The sequence below is a fragment of the Mesoplodon bidens genome (genome assembly GCF_964165515.1).
Source record: "Mesoplodon bidens genome assembly, chromosome: 3".
Classification (NCBI taxonomy): domain Eukaryota; kingdom Metazoa; phylum Chordata; class Mammalia; order Artiodactyla; family Ziphiidae; genus Mesoplodon; species Mesoplodon bidens.
This window is the reverse complement of record NC_138178.1, coordinates 37,291,220-37,311,869: the sequence shown is the minus strand read 5'-3', so window position 1 is coordinate 37,311,869 and position 20,650 is coordinate 37,291,220. Positions and strand designations below refer to the sequence as shown.

The 20,650-nt window shown below is 55.7% G+C and overlaps 2 protein-coding genes across 5 annotated transcripts in view; one reads left to right on the top strand and one right to left on the bottom strand.

Moving 5' to 3' along the window:
- Nucleotides 1-514: 514 nt before the first annotated feature.
- Nucleotides 515-20,650, bottom strand: part of UNC45A (unc-45 myosin chaperone A) — a 56,589-nt gene continuing 36,453 nt past the window's right edge. The window contains exons 1-21 of one of the 4 annotated variants that reach the window (XM_081227935.1): nt 15,551-15,554; nt 13,956-14,012; nt 13,614-13,775; nt 13,345-13,381; nt 12,871-13,046; nt 10,914-11,006; nt 10,236-10,403; nt 8,592-8,760; nt 8,169-8,339; nt 7,119-7,290; nt 6,079-6,379; nt 5,176-5,270; nt 4,799-4,940; nt 4,274-4,414; nt 3,943-4,070; nt 3,668-3,734; nt 3,075-3,188; nt 2,735-2,850; nt 1,762-1,879; nt 1,497-1,652; nt 515-1,374 (exon numbers count right to left, since the gene is read on the bottom strand). In XM_081227935.1, the coding sequence (XP_081084061.1) occupies nt 1,117-1,374; nt 1,497-1,652; nt 1,762-1,879; nt 2,735-2,850; nt 3,075-3,188; nt 3,668-3,734; nt 3,943-4,070; nt 4,274-4,414; nt 4,799-4,940; nt 5,176-5,270; nt 6,079-6,379; nt 7,119-7,290; nt 8,169-8,339; nt 8,592-8,760; nt 10,236-10,403; nt 10,914-11,006; nt 12,871-13,046; nt 13,345-13,381; nt 13,614-13,775; nt 13,956-14,006 (2,835 nt within the window). In that variant the 5' untranslated portion in view covers nt 14,007-14,012; nt 15,551-15,554 and the 3' untranslated portion in view covers nt 515-1,116. Of the gene's footprint in view, nt 1,375-1,496; nt 1,653-1,761; nt 1,880-2,734; nt 2,851-3,074; nt 3,189-3,667; nt 3,735-3,942; nt 4,071-4,273; nt 4,415-4,798; nt 4,941-5,175; nt 5,271-6,078; nt 6,380-7,118; nt 7,291-8,168; nt 8,340-8,591; nt 8,761-10,235; nt 10,404-10,913; nt 11,007-12,870; nt 13,047-13,344; nt 13,382-13,613; nt 13,776-13,955; nt 14,095-15,550; nt 15,555-20,650 lie in introns of those variants that run through there. The other 3 variants (XM_081227936.1, XM_081227937.1, XM_081227934.1) reach the window with 3 other exon arrangements.
- Nucleotides 17,497-19,108, top strand: HDDC3 (HD domain containing 3). The gene is made up of 4 exons (XM_081227362.1): nt 17,497-17,630; nt 17,939-17,994; nt 18,102-18,342; nt 18,650-19,108. The coding sequence occupies exons 1-4, from the start codon at nt 17,519-17,521 to the stop codon at nt 18,778-18,780; spliced, it is 540 nt and encodes a 179-aa protein (XP_081083488.1). The 5' UTR covers nt 17,497-17,518; the 3' UTR covers nt 18,781-19,108.

Below are 20,650 nucleotides of genomic sequence, written 5' to 3'. Positions count from 1 at the left end.
GGACCACCCGCCCAGGCAGGTGGGGATGGAACACCCGCCCAGCAGGTGGGGATGCCCGCAGCGGTCCAAGCTTAGCTCCAACCCCGCTCAGCTACTGGAGCTTCCCTCAGGGCTTTCCCACCCCCAGATCCCGAGCTCTGCCTGACTGGAGGTCACTGAAAACTCTCAATACAAAGGCAGAAGTGGGCTCCCGTGGTGGCACAGTGGTTAACAATCCACCTGCCAATGCAGGGGACATGGGTTCAAGCCCTGGTCCAGGAAGATCCCACGTGCGGCGGAGCAACTAAGCCCATGCGCCACAACTACTGAGCCTGCGCTCTAGAGCCCCCGATTCACAACTACTGAGCCTGCGTGCCTGGAGCCTGTGCTCCACAAGAAAAGCCACCGCAATGAGAAGCCCGCGCACCACAACGAAGAGTAGCCACCGTTAGCCCCCGTTCACCGCAACTAGAGAAAGCCTACACAGCAAGGACGACCCCAAAGCAGCCATAAATAAATAAATAAAGGCAAAAAGTACTGAAAAGCCTAACGCATGTGTTTCCATGCGACTGGATACTTTATTGATTTGCTTACATTTACCCTTTGGCCCTCTACAAGGATTAAGAGGCAATTCAGTGGGCCCTGGGGTGGGAATTCATTGGATTCCTTCCACAGAGGTGGCTGTGCTGCTGAAAAGCTGCCCACACACGCTCAGCCATGCCCAGCTCCTGCTCCACGCTCTGGCCCACAGCCAGCCCTCCCTGCCCACTGACGGGGCACATATTTGAGTTCCACACACTTTTATTAGAGGATGAGGGGTGGTCCTGCCAGCAGGCTCAGGTGAGGCTCACAGCTGGTGAGGCTCACAGCTGGGTCCTTCCCAGTGCAGGGAATCCACAGACTGAGTTAGGACGTGCCTTCCCCATTCCCAGCTGTCTAAGTAGTACAGGAAAAGTTCCCTGCTGCGTGAGGCTGGAGGCAGTGCTGGCAGAGCAGGGCTGTGAACGTGGCCCCTGACTCAGAACAGAGGACATCAAAGGGCAGCTGGGCAGGAGACACCCCAGCACCCACCAGCCAAGGCCATGTCTGTCCTCGTTCCCTGTGCTGCGATAGGTAGCGTGTGTGAGAGGCAGGTCCTCAATTTCCATCCTGGCTGGGTCTGATAAGCCCATATTCCACTGCTTTCCCCAGACACGCGGCAGCGGCCCTCGTGACAGGGCTCTCCTTGCCCTTAGCCAGCACTGACAGGATCTCCAGCATCTCGCTCTCCATCAGGGTGCTGGCAATCTCGCTCGAGGCCTCCACCATGTTCAACACCACCACAGCGCCCCGGTGCTGTAGCTCCTGGTTGGGGCTCAGAAGCAGGGCCTGCAGGATCTCCAGCCAGTGTGTGGTCTGCAGGAAACAGGGTAGCGTGACCACCGAGCATCAGGGAACCCTGGCAGGGCACTCACTCACACACCCTGGCTGGGGGTTCCTGGCCCACCTCCCCTGCCCCACCAAGAAGAGGCACTGACCACTTGGGGGATGCGGCTGCAGAGCGAGGGCCGCGTGGAGGTGAGCATGGCCAGGCCCCCGGCAGCTGCCCGCCGTAGCAGCTCATCGTCCTCTCCACTGTACAGCACCAGCAGCTTCAGCCGGTCACTGCCCGTGGCTTCAAAGAGATCCTGCACCTGTGGCCGGAAGCGGGGAGTGCACCAGGTTAGCTGGGGCAAAGCCCAGCCAGGGACAGGTACTTCTGCGTGCCTGCCTGTCATGACAGCCTCCTGGACCAACCCTCACCTCCTTGCTCATGGCCAAGTTACACATGCACTCGGTGGCTGCCCGGCGGATCATCTCATGCTCCTCAAACATGTAGCCCTCAATCATGGGCACAGCCCTCTCCTTCAGGATCTTCTGCCTGTGGGGCCAAGGGTGGAGGGTCGGCATCACCAGAGTGTTGGCATCCATCACCCCCACCCGTTTCCCCACACAATCAAACCCGGGGCCGAGGATTTCCTTGGGCAATATCCAAAGACCCACCTGCACCAGGGATGAAACCACCAGGCAGTGGTTTCCAGCCTTCTAACCGGGCCTAGGAAATAGCACGGGACCTTGGGAAATGCTCTAAAGTAGGAGTTAGGGGACCCAGGTGGTGATGATGGCAATGCTAACACCTAACATTCGAGCCCTCACCCTGACCCAGCATTCGGACAACCTTACTTAATTCTCGCCACAGCCCTACTGTGAAGGTGCAGGTGTGATTATCATTATTACTATTTTGCAGAAGAGGAGACTGAGTGGCCCAAGGTCACAATCAGCAGTAATAGCTAATCTGTACTGTTTGGGCACATTGCCAGGAGCCAGGCACCTATGTAGTAAATGCTTTTACATGTATTTTCTCATTTAATCCTCCTTGCTGCTCCTCCATGAGCTAGGTACTGTAGCCATCCCATTTCACAGAGGGGGAAACTGAGGCACAGAGGGGTTAAGTTACTTGTAAGGTTATACACTAATAAACAGTGAACCCAGGATTTGAACCCAGGCAGCCTGACTCCAGGGCCTGCGCTGTCATCGCCCAGTCCCTTGCTATCTCACGGGACACTGCACAAGTCACGCCTCTCGGCCTGTCTCCTCTGCTGTAAGATGCAGGGGAGTCACCGTGAGGAGCAAATAAGTGAGTGACTGGGGAGTGCTTTCCACGCTGTAAAGTGCTTTATGGAGATGGTCCAAACCATGATGCTCTGCCCAGGCCCCACATCCCAAGGGACCTTACCGGAGCCTCTCGCTGATCCCCGCCAAGTTCGTTAGAGCCATAAGCGCCTCAAAGTTCTGCAGGCCAGAGCAGTTGAGGTGCAGGAGGGAGACGAGGGGCCGGACCACCTCGTAGATCTGTGATATGCACCCACCTGTCAGGGCTACGTGCCCCAGCTCCCCCAACCCCACCGGCCCTGCAGATGGGAGGGAGTCCAGCCCCCAAAAGAAGGCTGCCCTTCCCACCCCCAGGGCTCAGCAAAGCTGACACTTCCCCAAGGAGCCGCAGCCCGGGTCAAAGGCCATCAGGGCCCCGTGAGGGGGTGGAGGACAGGCCAGCGCTGGGGCAGAAAGACACGCACCCGCTCACCGGGAAAGGTCATCTCTGGGTTGGAGGTGATGGTGAGCTTGGCAAGAGCCTGGGCTGCCTTCGTCTGCCCCACGTCAGTGCCTTCCAGGGCCAGCGGGAGCAGAGCCTGTAGGGACAAGCCCATCAGTGTCCAAGACGTGCCCGGGAACATAAGGCCCAAACCACGAGGCTCTGAGGCCCTGACTGTGCTGCCCTCACCTTTCCCCGCCATTCTCTCCCCAGGCTTGACAATGATACTCCCACTCCCACCCTCTCAGCTCTCTGAGGCCTCCCAGTAAGTTACCCAAACACTTCCCGAAACAACTATTAAGGGACAGACGTGGATTGTGCCCGGCACCAGAGCCATGGAGGTCAATGACACAAGGGAAAGGAGGAGAGCTCCGGACCCTAATAGGCACAAAGTCCGGGGCTCTGAAGAGACCCACCCCACCCCAACCCACCCCAGCATCTCTCACTCAGCAGGAAGACATTCCTGCTGGTCACTAATAATACTTCTCCATCCCACACCCAACACTGATCTCTGGTGTAGCAGCCCCTCAGTGATGTTTTATACGCCATCGGGAAGGAGCCTGTAAGCCCGCTTACCTTGCCCCCTCCCTGAGCAACCACGGTGCCGCGGTCCTCGAACTCCTCCACCAAAGCCAGGAAGACCCTGTGGGGAGAAGGCTGTGCTGGATGGGCGGGCCCGGGCTCTGGCAGGCAGACACTCCACTCCTGGGCTCAGCAAAGGAAGGGCACCGTGCGGGTGGCCCCCTGCTCCGAGGGGCCCACGGCACCAGGACCTGCTCCCGCTGTAGTTCCATCAGCAGCCTGGAGGCTGACGGGCTGCAGCAGGTCTGGTGTGGCTGGGGCAGGCTCACCTGGAGAGCAGCTCCCTGCAGGAACTGGTCAGCACAGGGCTCTCGGTCTTCACCATGCATGTCATGGCCGACACCACACCAGCCGCCAGCAGCTTCTTAACCCGAGCCCGCACAAAACTCGGTTTGTCCTGGGGGAGGAGGCAGCTGAGCACAGGGGCCTCGGCTGGTTAGGCAGGGAAAGGGGAACCCTCCTCACGGCCACAAATTGATGAACATGAAAACAAAGGGAAGGAAACCCGCTTAAACAGAAGGCTCATCTGCTGTGGATGTCTCAGGTCAACTGGCCCCAGTGACACGGAGGCACCCAAACCCCTCCCAGCAGCCCCCTCACCTTGGGGTGCTGCTCGGGCACGTGCTGCTTGGCGTACTTGGCCAGCTCCACCATCTTGGGGTCCGGCTCCTCGTAGTCGTAGCTATTGGTGCAGTTCACCAGCGCCGAGGCCACCGCAAAGAGCACCGACCTCTCCTCGGACTGCCGGGGGCAGAGGGGCCATCAGCGGCCATCCCAGGGGGAAGAGCAGCACCGGGATAAGCGCTGCCCAGGCTCCCAGTTCTACGCTCAGCTGGACCACACGGGCACCAGGATGAATCTGGGCACCGCCCAGGCCCCAGGGTGGCCCCAGACTTTGGGAGCTCACGTCACACACTTGACCACCCCAACTCCTCCTAAGAGATCGTCCCTTCCGACCCTGCTGGCGCAGGCCAGTATGCCCAGGCCACACAGAGCGGCCACTCGGGCTACCAGCACCCCCTCTCTGGGGTCACAAAAGCCATTGGCCAAGATCTGCCAAGAAAGCCCTGTAAGCTCTAATCCTAGACAGTGTCCCCGGACGACTGCAGGAACCCGTGGAGCTACCTTGCTGAGCTGGAACAGAGCCTTCAGCGCAGCCTCATCCTCCACAAACTCCTCCTTCACGTCAGCATCGAAGGTAAGGTAGGCCAGACCCTCCACCGCCCAGCGCCGAGTGCCTGCATCGATCTGGTCATTGCACAGCCACCTGGGGGCATGCAGGGGACAGATGACCATCAGAAAGGTGGGGGGACAGGAGGGGCACACCAGGACCAAGGGGGAAAAGCCAGGGGCTGGGGCATCCCCGCCACAGACAGAAGTAGTTCACGCAGCAGCGCAGGAGGGTCTGCCTAGGGGAGGACAGGGCAGTGAGGAGGCCCCCCGCCTCCTCTTTGGAGGTTTGGCTGACAGGTCAGGAGCCACAACAGTGCTAAATGACTCACTTTCGACACTGCTTGGCCAGTTTGAGTGTGGAGCCTTCAGCAAACTGCTTCATGCTAAAGTCGGTCCCTCCGGCCGAGCCGAGCTTACAGAGTCCCTGGTGGAAGAGGCGAGAACCAGCTGTTGGCCGAGGGACGGAGGCAGAACAGGGCTCCTCCACAGCTGGCGTGGGCTCCCCCCCGGGCACTCTGCCAGGCTCTCTGGAGGCCATGCACACTGCCACTAGGTTACCACCTGGAGCACGGGGCAGCAAGATCACCTACTGGGGTGGCCACGTGACATGGCATCTGGTAGAGACTGACATATTGACCACTGTGCTGGCCTGGGCCCCAACCCCTCCTGATCTGCACTGGGATTTGCTGTTCCTTCCCATGTCATAGAAGGAAGCTCTTTACAGATGGAGCTAAGATCCGTGTGGGGAGAAGACGGGTACCTCAGCCCAGGCCAGGATCCTCACGGAATGGAGAAACCCAGGACTAAGTGCTCCAAGGAGGAGGACCAGCTTCCTCAAGGTGCAGGGCTGCAACAGGCTCAGGGAGGCCAGGCAGTCCCCACACCACCCGCTCCTGGGGCCGCCTGCCGGCCCAGCCTGTCCACACAGCCCTCTGACCCGCCTGCCCAGCGTGTCCTCCGTCATCTCCTCCTAGAGCCGCTCCCATTGCCCGCAGGGGGCAGCCCGGGCCGCCCTGCATTCTCAGGTGTCCTCTCTGTATGAGGCTCATCTCCCTGACTCGACCATGAGCCCTGTGGTAGCAGGAGCCAGGACCCCTGCCTCCGGCCTCGACGAGGCCCTGCACGTCCCATACCGTCACCCAGCGTGTGCTGGGGTGGCACCCTGAGACACCAGCCAGCCTGGGGCCCCTGCCTGGCTGCCCACTTGCCCAGCCCAGGCCCGCCCGTCTCACCACCAGCGCCCGGATACGGATGCTGTCCTTCTCGCCGCGCCTGTACAGGTCCTTCAGCAGCGAGACGCCGTTGGCCGTGATAAATGAGGCCCGCTTGGCCTTGCCGGCCGCGTGGATCAGGGCCTCCACAGCCACCAGCTGCTCCTCCTCCTGCTCCGAGGCACACAGAGCGATCACACTCTCCATGACGCCACTCAGCTCCAGGGCCCGGTTGCCGGCATCACACGGGCCCTGCAGGAGGCAGGACACCGTCTGGAGGGCCCGCAGCTTCCCAGCCAGCCCTTGGCCCTCAAACCAGCTCCTGAGGGGTACGGGGTGGCAGCTGTCACATCAAAGCCAGCACAAGGGGACTCTCCTTCCCTCCCTTCCCCTCCACTGGCCGGGCATCTGCACTACTTGGGCAGCAACAGCAAGAAAAGCTGCCGGGATTCCCTGGTGGTCCAGTGGTTAGGATTCTGGGCTTTCACTGCCGGGACCCCAGGTTTGATCCCTGGTCGGGGAACTAAGATTCCATAAGCCGCGTGGAGTAGCCAAAATAAAAAAAAAAGAAGAAGAAAAGAAAAGCTGCCAATGGGACGACTAGGACATCCTCTAGGCAGTCACTGGCGTTCTTTATCGAGGCTTTCATTCGAGCCTCCCCTGATGACACGCCACCTAATGTAGGTCACTCTCACTCACACCACCCTGTTTGTCTCCTTCCCTGTACTAAGATCTGAACTTGTGCTGCTTATTTCCTGACTTGTCTTCTCCTAGCTGTGAGCTCCTTAAGGACTGTCATGCTGCAGTGCTGTGTCAGAACGGACACACAGTAAGTGCTCAGTATGTGCTTGAGGACATATGTTGCACTAGAGAACTGATTTGAGAAAGAAATGTCCCTGGGGAGGTCACTCTGGAACAAGATGTGGCCCTTGGGAACACCGTGTCTGGCCCCTGCTAGTCCTCCCCAAGGCTGCTCTCCTTGTGGGAAACCTTCCACCGTTGTCCCTCCCCAAAGAGTCAGAACTCTCACAGGAACCCTGGCAATAGGAGGCTTCCCTTACTTGATGTAGTTCTCACAGAGTCGGTGGAAATTCTCCCTCTCGGCATCACACTTCAGATCATCGAAGAGCTTGCTGAGGAGAATGGAGGCGCTCATGCGGCTGTTTGCTGTCACTGTAAGCTCCCCGGGAGGGTCCTGCACGGAGCCCCCCACCTCCAGAATCTTTTTCAGACCTGAAAAGACACCCTATTTAGACAGCAGAACATGAGTTCCAACCCCTATAAGCAAAGGGAAGAGGTTTCCCAGGAGATGCATGCAAAGGCAGGTCCACTCTTGCACGAGGTCAGAGAGCAGACAGGCTCACAGAAGCTGGTGGGCTAGGGGCAGGCGTGGGGTCAGGGAAGGACCTCAGAAGTAAGGTCTGCATGCAGGCCCTGCCCATGGGGGTGAATGCTGTAGGGTTTGGAGGTTCCTCATCTGTAAAACTGAAGGGAAAAACAACACCCACGCCTCACAGGATAATTGGGATAACAAGAAAAGATGAGTACCCAACAGATGTACTCAGGCTGGGACTTTGCCAACCCTTCCTAATTTACCTTTTAAGGGGAAAAGAGCAGTATGAACTTATATGTTAAACCTGAAAAATATTTTCCCTGCATATAGAAGTAACACACACTCACTGAAAAAACTTCAGATACAGAAAGCTGACCCGGCCTCCCTGGTAACCTGCTCGTGGGCCCGCTCGATGTGCGTGCACGTGCACACGAACGCGGCTGAAGGGGCCAATGTTCCCTAAGGGTACAGCGCAGGCCGCATGCACTTCAGTGCAGACACACGCTGGGGGCAATCCCTCCTGGAGACGAGCAGGCCCAGCTACCCGAGCAAGATGCAACACACACTTGATCTTTCTCTGTCTCTCTGTATTTATTTATCTATTTATCTATCTACCTATTTATTTATTTACTTATATGCCACGCCACAACGGCTTGCAGGATCTTAGTTCCCGGAGCAGGGATCGAACGCAGGCCCTCGGCAGTGAAAGCGCACAGTCCTAACCGCTGGAGCACCAGGGAATTCCCTTTCTCTCTCTTTTTAAGACTCTATCACCTACCTTGGTCGATAACCCAGAGGGTGAGGCTGTTGTTGGGGTCCTTAGGAGACTTCCGGGGCACCACTTTAATCAGCAGGGTCAGGGCACTGTCTCGGCCTTGGCCTGAGACCCCCACCTCAGTCAGTAGCTCCAAGAGGTTACTGATGAGGACCTTCAGCTCCCGGGCAGGATCTGGTGACAAGAAGACACTAGTGGGCTCTCCAGTGGCCTAGCCCCAAGTCCCCTGGTAGGGAGAGGGGACCTGAAGCCTGAGCGCTGGCTTCCAGCCTTCCCCAGAGGTGCCCTGGCTACTTAGAACCTCGAGTAAAATACTGTCAACAACCCGTATTCCTGAACAACCTGCGGCTGCAGCTGGCCTGGCTGGATCAGCCCCTTCCTCTCCACGAGAGCCACACCACAGGACACAGACTTGCTTCCACTCACCCACGATGATGGCGCCTTCTTTGCCACGGAAGCCCTTCTTGACGCCTTCCTTGAGGGCATCAAACATAACCTGCAACAGGTGGCAGGCAGCCAGGGACACGGCCTGGTTTTCCACGCCCAGGATGGAGACCACCCTCCGAGTTCCCAGCACACTCAGGGTTGCCACTGTCTGGGTGGGAGAGAAGTGGGCAGAGCTTCCAGTTGGTGAAGGGCAGCCATGGAGATCCCTAACTGGGGGTCAGAGAGGGCAGCCAGAGGGGAGAAAACATGTGGGTGAAAGAGCAGCTCCCCGTGAAAGCAAAGTGGGCCTGCTGAGGGTGAGGCCACGGCAATGCCAGGATTATCTTGTTGGAAGGGCTTCCTAAAGAAACATTCCAGGGGACTCCCCCACTCTCTCTCTCTCCTCGGCTCCAATCAGAGAAGACAAGGAATACTGTGGCTCTGAAGGCAGCTGCTTTGGTTCATGTCTCCCCAGGAAGGAGAAACATAAGCCTGGACAAAGCTACCTTACTACCTGGCCCAGGGACACCTCATTCCTCCCTGATACCAACCCTGAGGTTCTGTCTACATCCTGGGGACGTGGACATACATGGAACGAACCACAAGGCCTCTGCACCCATTTCTGAGCTGGAAAAACCCCGAAGGTCTACTTGGGTCCATCCCCATTCACAACAGGGATGGGCAGGAAGGCTAGAGGAGGCAGGTGGAATTCACATGGCTTTACCGTTCCTAGTCCTGGGAGACCCAGAAATAGAGCCCGATCTTGGCCTGAAGTGTTCATAGAATGTTTCACATTTCCACCCCTGATCTAGGAACTGTGGGTTCCTCTAAAAGCAACCAAGGGTCAAGTCCCTGTTACCTAGGTCCAGTCAGTTCAGGCAGGAGCCAGAGCATGGACTTTGTGACACCGGCCTGGGGCAGGGCTGTTCTTGCTGAACTGTCTGTGCAGGACACCCACAGTCTACACTGAGAACCATCTCATGGTCCTGCCCTACATATCTGGTCTCGATGGTAAAGATGCTGTAGGTCACATCACTGACCACGTCAAGCACCGTGAGGACCCGTCCAAGGGAAAAGCCAGCTTGATGGTAGGGGAAGGACAGGTGCCCTGTTCTCCGCATGCAGCTTGCTTTTACCACACGGACAATGAGGGGATCAATGACCAGGTGTCTCTGCGATCTGCCGCAGGAGAGTTCCCTGGTCCAGGAAGATCCCACATGCCGCAGAGCAGTTAGCCCGTGCGCCACAACTACTGAGCCGGTGCTCTAGAGCCCGCGAGCCACAACTACCGAAGCCCGCACGCCTAGAGCCCATGCTCTGCAACAAGAGAAGCCACCACGAGAAGCCCATGCACCGCAACGAAGAGTAGCCCCCGCTTGCCGCACCCAGAGAAAGCTCGTGCGCAGCAACAAAGACCCAACGCAGCCAAAAATAAAATAAATGAAAAAAAACAAGTGCTCAGGGTGTCAGTGGGCTGCTTTCGTTCTTTCCTGGCCACTTTGTCCCAAATCATGTTGGTCTTTTTGTGTCATTTTAATTTTGCCTCTCGTTACGTATCTCCTTATATTTTGCCTTATAAGATGAGGTGGAAGAGTGGATGGACAGACTGACTGAGGCAGTAACTAGACCCTTCGCCCCACCCACCCGTGATTGGTGTTCAGAGCAAATGCCAACTAGTGTGCGCAGGGCCGCCAGCATCAGGTCGGGCTCTCCCGTGTCCAGCAGGCGCTGCAAAAGCTGAACCCCGTTGTTCCGGAAGATCTTCTCAGCTCCAGCATCCTCCCGGGCCAGCACCACCAGGTTCTGAGATGCCTGCATCAAAGGAAGTGCACGTAACGTGAACACCGTACATGGCACGGGGCAGGGCGAGTAGACTCCCTGAGCTCTGGACCTCACTGCTTCCACTTAGCAGCTGAGTGACTTTGGCCATAAACTTAACCTCTGTGAACTTCAGCTTCCTCTTCTGTAAGTAGAGAAAAGAGCTTGCTCTTGGCACTGAGGGTTAGAATAAATAGAGTCCTGAGTCCCCAGAAAAGCCTGAAGGGCAGAAAACAGTGCCTCAGTCACCTCTATACACCCAACTCCTAGCACAGGACCTAAGCACCAACAAGGTGCTTCGGGAACACTGGTTCCCTCTCCCTGGCTCACACTTAGGCCCCAGGCCCTCTGAGCTCCCACCCAGGCTCTGTGAGCCCAGCTGCCCGAGCTAAGGAGCGATGTGCAGCAGGCCAGGCCAGCAGGGGCTCCCAGGGCAAACATCAGCACACAGGGACAGGTGGGCAGCACTGGGGGAGTTCAGCTCCCACTCACACAGTTCCATACCTTTTGCTTTTTCTCAGTGCCTTTTTCTCGTGGGTCCAATAATATCTGAAACATCTGCTCCACTTTGGCATCCGTCGAAGACATGTATCTCACCTACGACAAATCAGCAAAGCATGGGAGGAACTGCCTCTCTTGACTGGAGACAACACGTTCCCTCTTTGTTCTCTCTGGCTCCTCCCAGGGCCTGGCTCCTGACTCCGGGAGGCACAGAAGGATGCCTGGGCTTAGGCCTCGCACCAAGCTACCTTGGGCAGGAAGAGACTTGCCTGGCAGCTTCTCTCAAACTCCCCGCAGCTGTTTTCTTCTCTGAGCTATTTCCCACTTGGGCAGCGGGAGCAGCACTGATGCTGAAGGCAGGACCATTCAGTAGGGGTGGCGTCCTGTTAGCCATGAGGCAACCCACTCCTGGGGGGCCATGTACTTTGTGGCAGCCTGGGTGCACTGCCCGTGGTGCTGAACCAGCATTTACACCTCCTGCAAGGGAGCCAGCAAGTCACGAGGTAGCTGCTGACACGCCTTTTAAGTCAAGGATTCTCTTTTTGATGTTTTTTAAAAAATAATCTGAATGACCAAGCTCATCCTAGGCCCTCTCCCTCCCTAGGGTCCTGGGCATGGATAGCAGTACATGCCTAGCATGTGTGCCGCTCCCCTCTTCCCCTCCTGCAGCCATGGCAGACGTGGTTCATGTCACAACACGTTCTCCTAGGCCCAGGCAACCTGCTTCCTAATCCTTCTCAACACAGGGTTCTAAGCAGCCCCAGCTGATCAGACAGAGCTGACACTGAGAGTAAAATAGCCTGCTTTCCCAGGTCTCAACCTTTTGAGAAGGTGTTTGCCATCGTATTACTTGCTTCCACTGGGTCAGCATTTTAACACCAAATTATCTGGCTAATTCAAGCTTGATAATAGTTCATGACAATCTTTAGATTATTTTCTCCTAAATTAATTTTTTAATATGTGTATCACACAATGTCTATTTAAAAAAACAACCAGATGAAGCAAAATCTCTTTTGAAAAGCCCTCTCGATCCTATTCCTTTCCCTAGCAGTCACACTGTCATCATTTTGATTCACGTCTTTTAAAATATTTTTCTTTGTGTTTACATACCCAACTGTACCCGTGGAAAAAACATGGTATTATTTTGAGTGCATTTGGGGGGTGGGGATCATTTTAACATAAACGGTATCATACTATACGTTATTATATATTTTGCTTTTTTTTCACTTAACAAGTGTCAGCTTTCCACGTCCATATGTGTTGATCTGCCTGTTCTTAGTAACTACAACGTAGGAGTCTGTAGTAAGGATATCGCTCAGTTTATTTAGCCATTACCCTACTGCTGGGCATTTAGGCAAGTTCCAATTTTTCATTACTACAAACAAGGCTGAAACAAACATACACACACCTGCTTGTGTACACGGGCAAGGCTTCTCTAGGGGAGATAGCAAGAAGTAAACATACTGAATCACAGGACATGCTCATTTAAAATTTTAAGAGATATGCCAGGGAGACGCAAGAGGGAAGAGATATGGGAACATATGTATAATTGATTCATTTTGTTATGAAGCAGAAACTAACACAGCATTGTAAAGCAATTATACTCCAAAGATATGCTAAAGGACTCTCCAAAGGAGCTGTACCAATTTACATCCCCTGCAGCAGTCATGAACGAGCCCACGTCCTCCCGCAACCTCACCCCTTAAGTGTGTCTCCCTCCGTCTAGCAATGTGTACAAACTTTAAATGTTTGCCAAACAGACCACCAAAAAGAACAGCACCTTGCTGTTCTTTTAATTTGCTTTTACGTAACCACTGGCAAGGTTGAGCATCATTCTATAAGGTCATTTGCCATCAGCATCCCCCTTCCAGAGAACTGTGTTTACACACTTGATCCAGATCCATTTACCAGTGCCCCTCTACCACTGGTCAATGCCTCGCTCTCTCAATTACTCACACACCTTCTCCTGAATCTGGCCCGCGATGTTCCGCAGGGCCTCCTGGAAAACTTTGTTCTTGGGCTCCAGGCTCACACATCTCTGCAGGTCAAGGACGGCCTGGTCGAGGCGGCCTAGCTTCTCTAGGGCTTGACTCCGCCGGTAAAGTGCTTTGACGTCCCCACCGTCCTTTTCAATGGCTGAGCACAAACAGGAGCTCTGTCAGCACCCATGAGGCCACCATCTCCAGGCAAGAGCAGCAGGGAAAGATCTCGAGGGGCAGAGGAAGGTGGGGGGACAGATGTGGGGCTCAGTACTTCAGCCTCAGAAAAGGTGAGGGTAGCTGTGGAAAAGGAAATGCCCCGGCAAGTGGGAAAGAAAAAAGGCAGATGTGTTTCAGGGGTGAAAGGAGGAGGAGAAAGTGACGGTGCAGTGGTCCCAGAATCCCTGCCCACCCCAGAAGTCCCACAGCTCCACACAAGGGCCACATTCCCCTACCTTTGGATGCCTCGGTTTCTGCTTTGTCGTAATCTTCCTGTAAAAGAAAGAACAGGCCTGAGAGGCTGGTCATCTCCTTTTTCGGGCACAAGTGGGCAACAAAGTTGTTTTCCTTAGTCACCAGGTTCCCCCACCACCTAGAGACCCAAAAGACGTGTAACAAGTGTGGGTGGCCTGAGAAGGCGAATGTCCAGTCGGGGCCCAAGCAGCGGTGAGGTGCGCAAACAGGGGTCCGGGCAGGCCAGGGGAAGAGCAGCCGGCTCGCTCACCAGCTTGAGGTGGCAGGCGGCCCGGTTCCGGTGCAGAATGGCCTGGTCCTGGGGCGTTGCGCCCAGACCCAGGGCTTGGGTGTAGGCCGTCAAGGCGCCTTCGTAGTCCCCGCATTTGAACAGCTCGTTGCCATCCTTCCGAAACTGTTCCACTGAGCTGGCCTGTGGAGGGAAGGGGTGGAAACGTCCGGGGTGGGCTCAGGGTGACCCGGGGAGCTAGGGGCAGAGGAGACTGGGGGTCGCAGGTGAGTCCCATGGAGGGCCAAGATTGAGGGAGGAGGAGGCCCGAGGATGGTTAGAGCAGGTGCGAAGTGGTGATGGCGCAGGGGGATGGGTACGCACCCCGGGGTCGGGAGGCCGGGGCTCGGGGGTCCCTGGACCACTCACGGTCATCGCGCACCAGACGTCCCGGGCGCGCGCAGACGCAGTCTCTGGAGAGGGGTGGGTCTAGGCTCGGGAATCCGCCGTCGGCTGCCCCGCCCCAGTCTTGCGTCAGAGGCGGCGGTAGAGAAGGGGCGGGGCCAAGGCGAGAGCACGCCGGGAAGAGGGCCAGGGCGCTCGGCCCGGGTCCGCAGGCGCAGAGAAGACCCAGGCGCGCTTAGTCTGTTCCCGCCGAGACCGCCAGGGGGCGCGCGGCGGAGGACCGAGAGGGGCGCCCGTGGCTGCTCAGGTCTGGTCCTGGTCCAGGTCCCGGCCCAGGTCCCGGCCCAGATCTCGGCCCCGGCCCCGACCGCGGCAGAAGTGCACGAGGTCTGCAGTCATCAGGGCCACGAGCAGCAGGCTGTAAAGGCCCAGTGCTAGAAGCGGGCCCGGGCCCCTATGGCAGAGGGGAGAGTATCAGGATGCTGGCCCAAGCCGCGCTCTTGCTACTGCAGCCTATGGGTTAGAGCCCCTGAGAGTCTGGAGAAAGCCCAGAACTCCCTATCCAGAAAAGTGTAGAATTTGAAGATACAAATTCAAGGAGCTCACAGGTACCCTGAAGCCATCCGTGGACAGATTCAGTATTGAAAACCCCGACTATAATACGTGTAATCCAGAATACAAGATCCTCTCAGTATTGACACCCGTCCCACCCCACCCACCACACAACACCTACAATGACTCCCTGTCACCTGCTTTCACAGCCCCCTGAACTTTTCCTTCACAGATTTGTTTGTAATCATGTATTTACGTGATTTTATGTTTGAGATCTGTCCCTCCACTGTCTGTAAGCTACAAGCCTCCCACCCCAGAAATTAGGGACAGAGCCTCAGGTACTGGAACACGCCGTCAGTGTGCCAGTGGCTCTGGGGCTGGAGTTCTCACCTGAAGACGGGAGGAGGCGGAAGGGCAGAGAGATTGACCTGGTGCAAGGCCTCAAATTCAAACCGAGTGCAGGAGCCCCCTGCAGCCTGCAGGTGGCAGCAGTAGGCTTCCTCCGGGGTATCAGAGAGCCGAGGACAGAAGAAACCGGGGTAGCGAGGGCCATAGCATCCCAGGCGGTCTGGCACAAGTGGGGGTGGTGGGCCAAAGCTGAAGGGAGGGGCAAGAGGCAGGAATGATCTACCCACACCCCACTCCACCCCTTTTGGAGAATAAAAGGGATCAACCATTATCAGAAGGGCAGGCTTCCTTCCTCCCCACAAGCTCCCCAGAGTAGCCTATACCCTGATAAAAGAGTAGGGTACTGGATGGGGGGCTGGGCAGAGGAGAGTGCTGTACCTGAGAGAGAGGTCGGCTGGGCAAGCATCATCCAGCTGAAGAGCAGCAGTAGCCCCACAGACAGGCCTGTCAGCAAAGGGCCTGGCCTCCTCTGGAAGCCCATGAGAGGTCACCTCCACCTCAGCCCTGGTCCTAGAAATCCCAACATCTCTACTTCTAAGCCATGGCTGCAGGCAGTAAGGAAATAAAATCAAAGCCCCAAAGCACCATTAACACAAACCTGAAGCTTCTCTGTCACAGACGTCTAGAGAGAGATGAAAGTGACTGAGTTTCTATCTTCTATTGGAAAATGGGAGGATTGTGGCTCCAAGCTGCCTAAGGTTCTCTAAGCTGAAGGGGAAAAGGCTCAGAAGGCTAGAAGACCGAATGAGGAATGAAAGAGAAGTTGAGCCACTAGCCTGAAGAACAGACAAGCATTAAGAACCAAATATGTTTCTCTCTATACACTCTAAACTTTCAGGCTGCCATGGAAGCCATGGGAATTCTGATTGTTCCACTTCAGGCCCCAGAGACCTCAGTTCCAGCGTTTGGAGCTTCCCTCTCTAACTTCTGCGTCATGGCAACCACCAAGACTAGCTGAAAAGCAAGCATGAGTGCTCTCATTAACTTTTCCCCTGAGCCCTCATTGACCCCAGCTACCAACCAAAGTATAAAAGCTACCAATCTGATTGGAGTATACTTAGCAACCAGCCAACCCCATTTCACAAGAAAATCTCTTCCAGGGTCTCCAGGTCTCTCTTACCAAATCTCATACTTCATAGATGCTGTCTGCTGAGACAGGGAATTTCTCGAGAAGGCCAGAGGCCACCAGCCAGCAGTGTTGTGTTGTTCCAGTGTCTACTGAGGCCTAACAACGTCATGCTCCCAGAACAGCAGTGACAACACTCATAAGGGGCCCACAGCAGTGCCTGGGGACTGAAGCAGGAACCCTCACGGCACAAGAAAGAAATGCAGATTTTGTTCCCAGTTCCTGACAGCAAAGAAGACAGTTCCTGCAGAAACAACACTGCTGCCTGGGAGCCTAAGTCTGAAATAGTTAGGGAGGGCTCCCAGTGCAGGCTCCAGTTTCCAGAAGGTTAAGCACTAGGGTCTTCTGGGCCCAAAGGTGAGGCTCCCATGCCCATAGCAACCAGGCCATTCTTGCAGGGAGAACTATTTTTATAAATTTATTTTATTTTTGGCTGCGTTGGATCTTTGTTGCTGCGCGCGGGCTTTCTTTAGTTGCAGCGAGTGGGGGCTACTCTTTTTTTTTTTTTTTTTTTTTTTTTTGCGGTACACAGGCCTCTCACTGCTGTGGCCTCTGCCGTTGCGGAGCACAGGCTCCAGACGTGCAGGCTCAGCGGCCATGGCTCACCAGCCCAGCCGCTCCACAGCATGTGGGATCCTCCCGGACTGGGGCACGAACCCGTGTCCCCTGCATCGGCAGGCGGACTCTCAACCACTGCGCCACCAGCGAAGCCCGGGGCTACTCTTTGTTGCGGTGCGTGGGCTTCTCATTGCGGTGGCTTCTCTTGTTCCGGAGCACGGGCTCTAGGCATGCAGGCTTCAGTAGTTGTGGCTTCAGTAGTTGTAGCACGTGGGCTCAGTAGTTGTGGCTCGCAGACTCTAGAGTGCAGGCTCAGCAGCTGTGGCACATGGGCTTAGTTGGTCCGCGGCATGTGGGATCTTCCCAAACCAGGGCTCGAACCCGTGTCCCCTGCATTGGCAGGCAGATTCTTAACCACTGCGGTCACCAGGGAAGCACAAGAACTATTTTTAGAGCGCTTTGAGAATTTTCAGAGCATTGACGGCTTGAAAATTGTTTTGTCATGGCGGGAGAGGGCCATCCTGGGAGAAGCTGTCTCTGGTCCAGAGGCCAGGTGAATTGCCCTTCCTCCAAGTTACCAGTCCCCTGTGCCTTCCTGCCCTGGACACACTGTGAGGCTGCTGTCTTATGTCTTTGTCTGTTTTCCTCCTTCCCCCAGGATGTGGGTTCCCAGAGCCAGGCCATATTCTTCTTGCACCCCCAGCAAAGCCCACTTAACCAGGGGCTGCGATATTGAGGGCAGCTTCCCACACACCCAGGGCTCTCACGTCAGCCCCAGAGAAACTCTCTGGGCCAGACTCCACAATCCTCAGGCCTCCGCGGCGCTAGGGGGCGCTGTGGACGCTCGGTCCACGCTCCCCGGGCTCCTGGGACCGAAGTCGCCCGCCCCACCCGCGCGATGGGCTCCGAGGCGGCCCAGCTGTTGGAGGCTGCTGACTTCGCGGCTCGCAAGCACCAATGGCAGCGGCGGAAGGACCCCGAAGGGACCCCCTACATCAATCACCCAATCGGTGGGCGCGCCGCCGGGGGAGCAACGGCTGTAGCATCTAGGGGGTGGGGACCGGGAAGGGAACGCGGAGGGCGTGCACCTCATCGAGCACCTAGTCCGTACCAGGCTTTGTGCCAGGCACTGTTCGTGACTCACCACAACCCGGGGCGGTAGGCTTGATTGTTCCCTTTGTACAGTGAAGATCCAAAAAAGAGTAAAGGACTTACCCAAGGTCACCCAGCTAGTGAGGGGCCACATCCGGCTCTACAAAACCCACAACACGCCGCCCTGGGACTCCCTCCTGTCTGACTTCCTGCTTTGCCCCGTCAGGTGTGGCTCGTATCCTGACCCACGAGGCAGGAATCTCTGACATTGTGGTGTTACAGGTAACTTTCCTCCTCTGCTAGGAGGCTGGGGTGCGGGTCAGGGGCCCCATTCAGCTCTGGGTTCCCCTTGGCAGGCGTCACAGGACTGAGTGGGAGCCTGTCCCCAGGCAGCCCTGCTCCATGACACGGTGGAGGACACAGACACCACCCTGGATGAGGTGGAGCTGCACTTTGGGGCACAAGTGCGGCGTCTGGTGGAGGAGGTAACAGATGACAAGACTCTGCCCAAGCTGGAGAGAAAGCGGCTGCAGGTGGAGCAGGCACCCCACAGCAGCCCCGGGGCTAAACTGGTGAAGCTGGCAGACAAGCTGTACAATCTGAGGGACCTGAATCGCTGCACCCCAGAGGGTATGCTCCTCCACCTGCTCTGAGGGGAAGGGGAGGGGTATCCACCTTCTGAAGGCACAGCTTGGTCACTTCCACTGAAAAAAATCCCGGGTGTTCTTGTTAATTCCCTAGACTAATCTTAGTAGACCACTCTGATCTTCTTTCATACACTAGAAATGCAGTAGCTGGGCAAAGGGGAAGTTTTCAGAACAAATCCGTCCATCAGGAACTCATCTCACAGCCCTGCACCAAGCCCTCCAGGAAGTGGGCAAAATCCAGTGCCTTCCTGGACGTCAACATGAGCAGTTTTCTGTCCATTCTTATGCAGGATGGTCCGAACACCGAGTCCAGGAATACTTCGAGTGGGCAGCACAGGTGGTGAAGGGGCTTCAGGGGACAAACCAACAGCTGGAAGACGCTCTAAAGCAGCTGTTTAAGGAGCGGGGGCTGACACTCTGAGCAGTATTTGGAGCCATCCAGTGGCACAGACTCCATCCTTGCCCAGGCCAGAGAAGATTCATACTTCAGCCTTTCGGTGCCTCCCGAGCTTCCTCCCTGGTTCACTTAGCCCAGATATTAGAGACCAAATACACGTGTCCTTTCTCACTCTGAAGATCTGCCAACTAAGCTGAGCCCCAGATTGTGGGATGATGCGCCCCATCCATTTCTAATGCATTCACTGCCCTTCTCCAGGCCTTGGGTCTGATTGCATGGTGGGATCTCTGGCCCCTCAGGGACTTGGGCTTATATATAAACGCTAGTTCAAAAGTCATTATGCAAAATAAAACATTTGGATAAAGGTTTGAGTTGCTGCTGCTCCTTCTCCAGCCTCCCCAGTGGGGAACCGATGGGGGGAGGGGGGATATCTGCCCTTCAGTAGGGCAGGGTTCCAACTGTGTGCCCCTGGGACAGATCCCTCGGGTTGAGGGCCACAACCCCTCGGAGACTGGCTTCCTTATCAGTAAGATAGGTTGTGTAATTAATTATCAGGGCTGGATTATGTGACGTGCCTGACACACAGGTATTCAAAAATTGGTAGGCTTCCTCATTAAGAAAGTTGGATGGGTTGACAGATACATTGGAAAGGAGTGCCAACCTGCTTACTGGTAGCTCTTGCTGAGCACGGGAGAGTCCCCAGAAGCAACACGATAGGGCCGGTGGGGGACTGCGGGTCCCTCGAACACCGGGTTGCAACGGAAACTTGCCAAGGTTTGCAGCCCACGCCCAGTTTCACCGTCTTCACATCTCGGGTTCCTTTGGTTGCTGAGCGACAGGAACTTCCGGGTGCTTCGGGAAGTGGCCCGGGAACTGACCCACCCTTGGAGCCCGACGGTGGGCGGGGTCTGGGTGAGGGGGCGGAGATTTTCAAGGTGTCCGCCTGAAGGGATCCCCAAGTGATCGGTTTTTTGGTCGGTGCTGAACAGCTGAGGCCTATTAGCCCACTTGAAAAGGGTACATCTGTGGGGATGAGGAAGTTGTTAGGTCAAAGGCCACTTCGTGGTCACGAGGTGCTTGATGTTTTACAAAACCTCTTCACATGTGTTACCTCATCTGTTCTTTATAATAACCAGATGAGATAGGCAGGGTAGGGATTATTGTTCTCATTTTACTGAGATGAAATATGAAGCTCTCGGAGGTGAGAAGACTTGTTAATGATCAACAGACCAGAATCCCTCTCTCTTTTTGCCACACTGCTGGGCCTTTTTTTTTTTTTTTTTTTTTTTTTTTTTTTTTTCTTTTTGCGGTATGCGGGCCTTTCACTGTTGTGGCCTCTCCCGTTGCGGAGCACAGGCTCCGGACGCGCAGGCCCAGCGGCCATGGCTCACGGGCCCAGCCGCTCCGCGGCATATGGGATCCTCCCAGACCGGGGCACGAACCCGTATCCCCTGCATCGGCAGGCGGACTCTCAACCACTGCGCCACCAGGGAGGCCCCCTGCTGGGCCTTTTTAACCAGACAAAAATGACCACAATTGAGGTTAGCTCCAACCACACTGGACATAGTAAAGATCAAGTCTGAAGAGGCTAGTGGATCTGGATTATGAGTCTGGCCTCCCTAGATAACCTGTTTGATCTGAGCCAATATACTGGATTTTTTTTTATTCAATAATTTTTAAAAATAATCAGAGACTTTTGGAAAAGTTGGAAGTACAACATAAGTAACTTTTTCCCCTGAACCATTTGAGATTAACTTGCTGACCTGATGGCCTATCACCCCTAAGTACTTTAGTATTTGGACAAAGAAATTCTCCTGTATAAACCAAACTACAACCATCAACATCAGGAAATTAATGTTAATACATTACTACCCTAACTCTCTGATTATAGGGG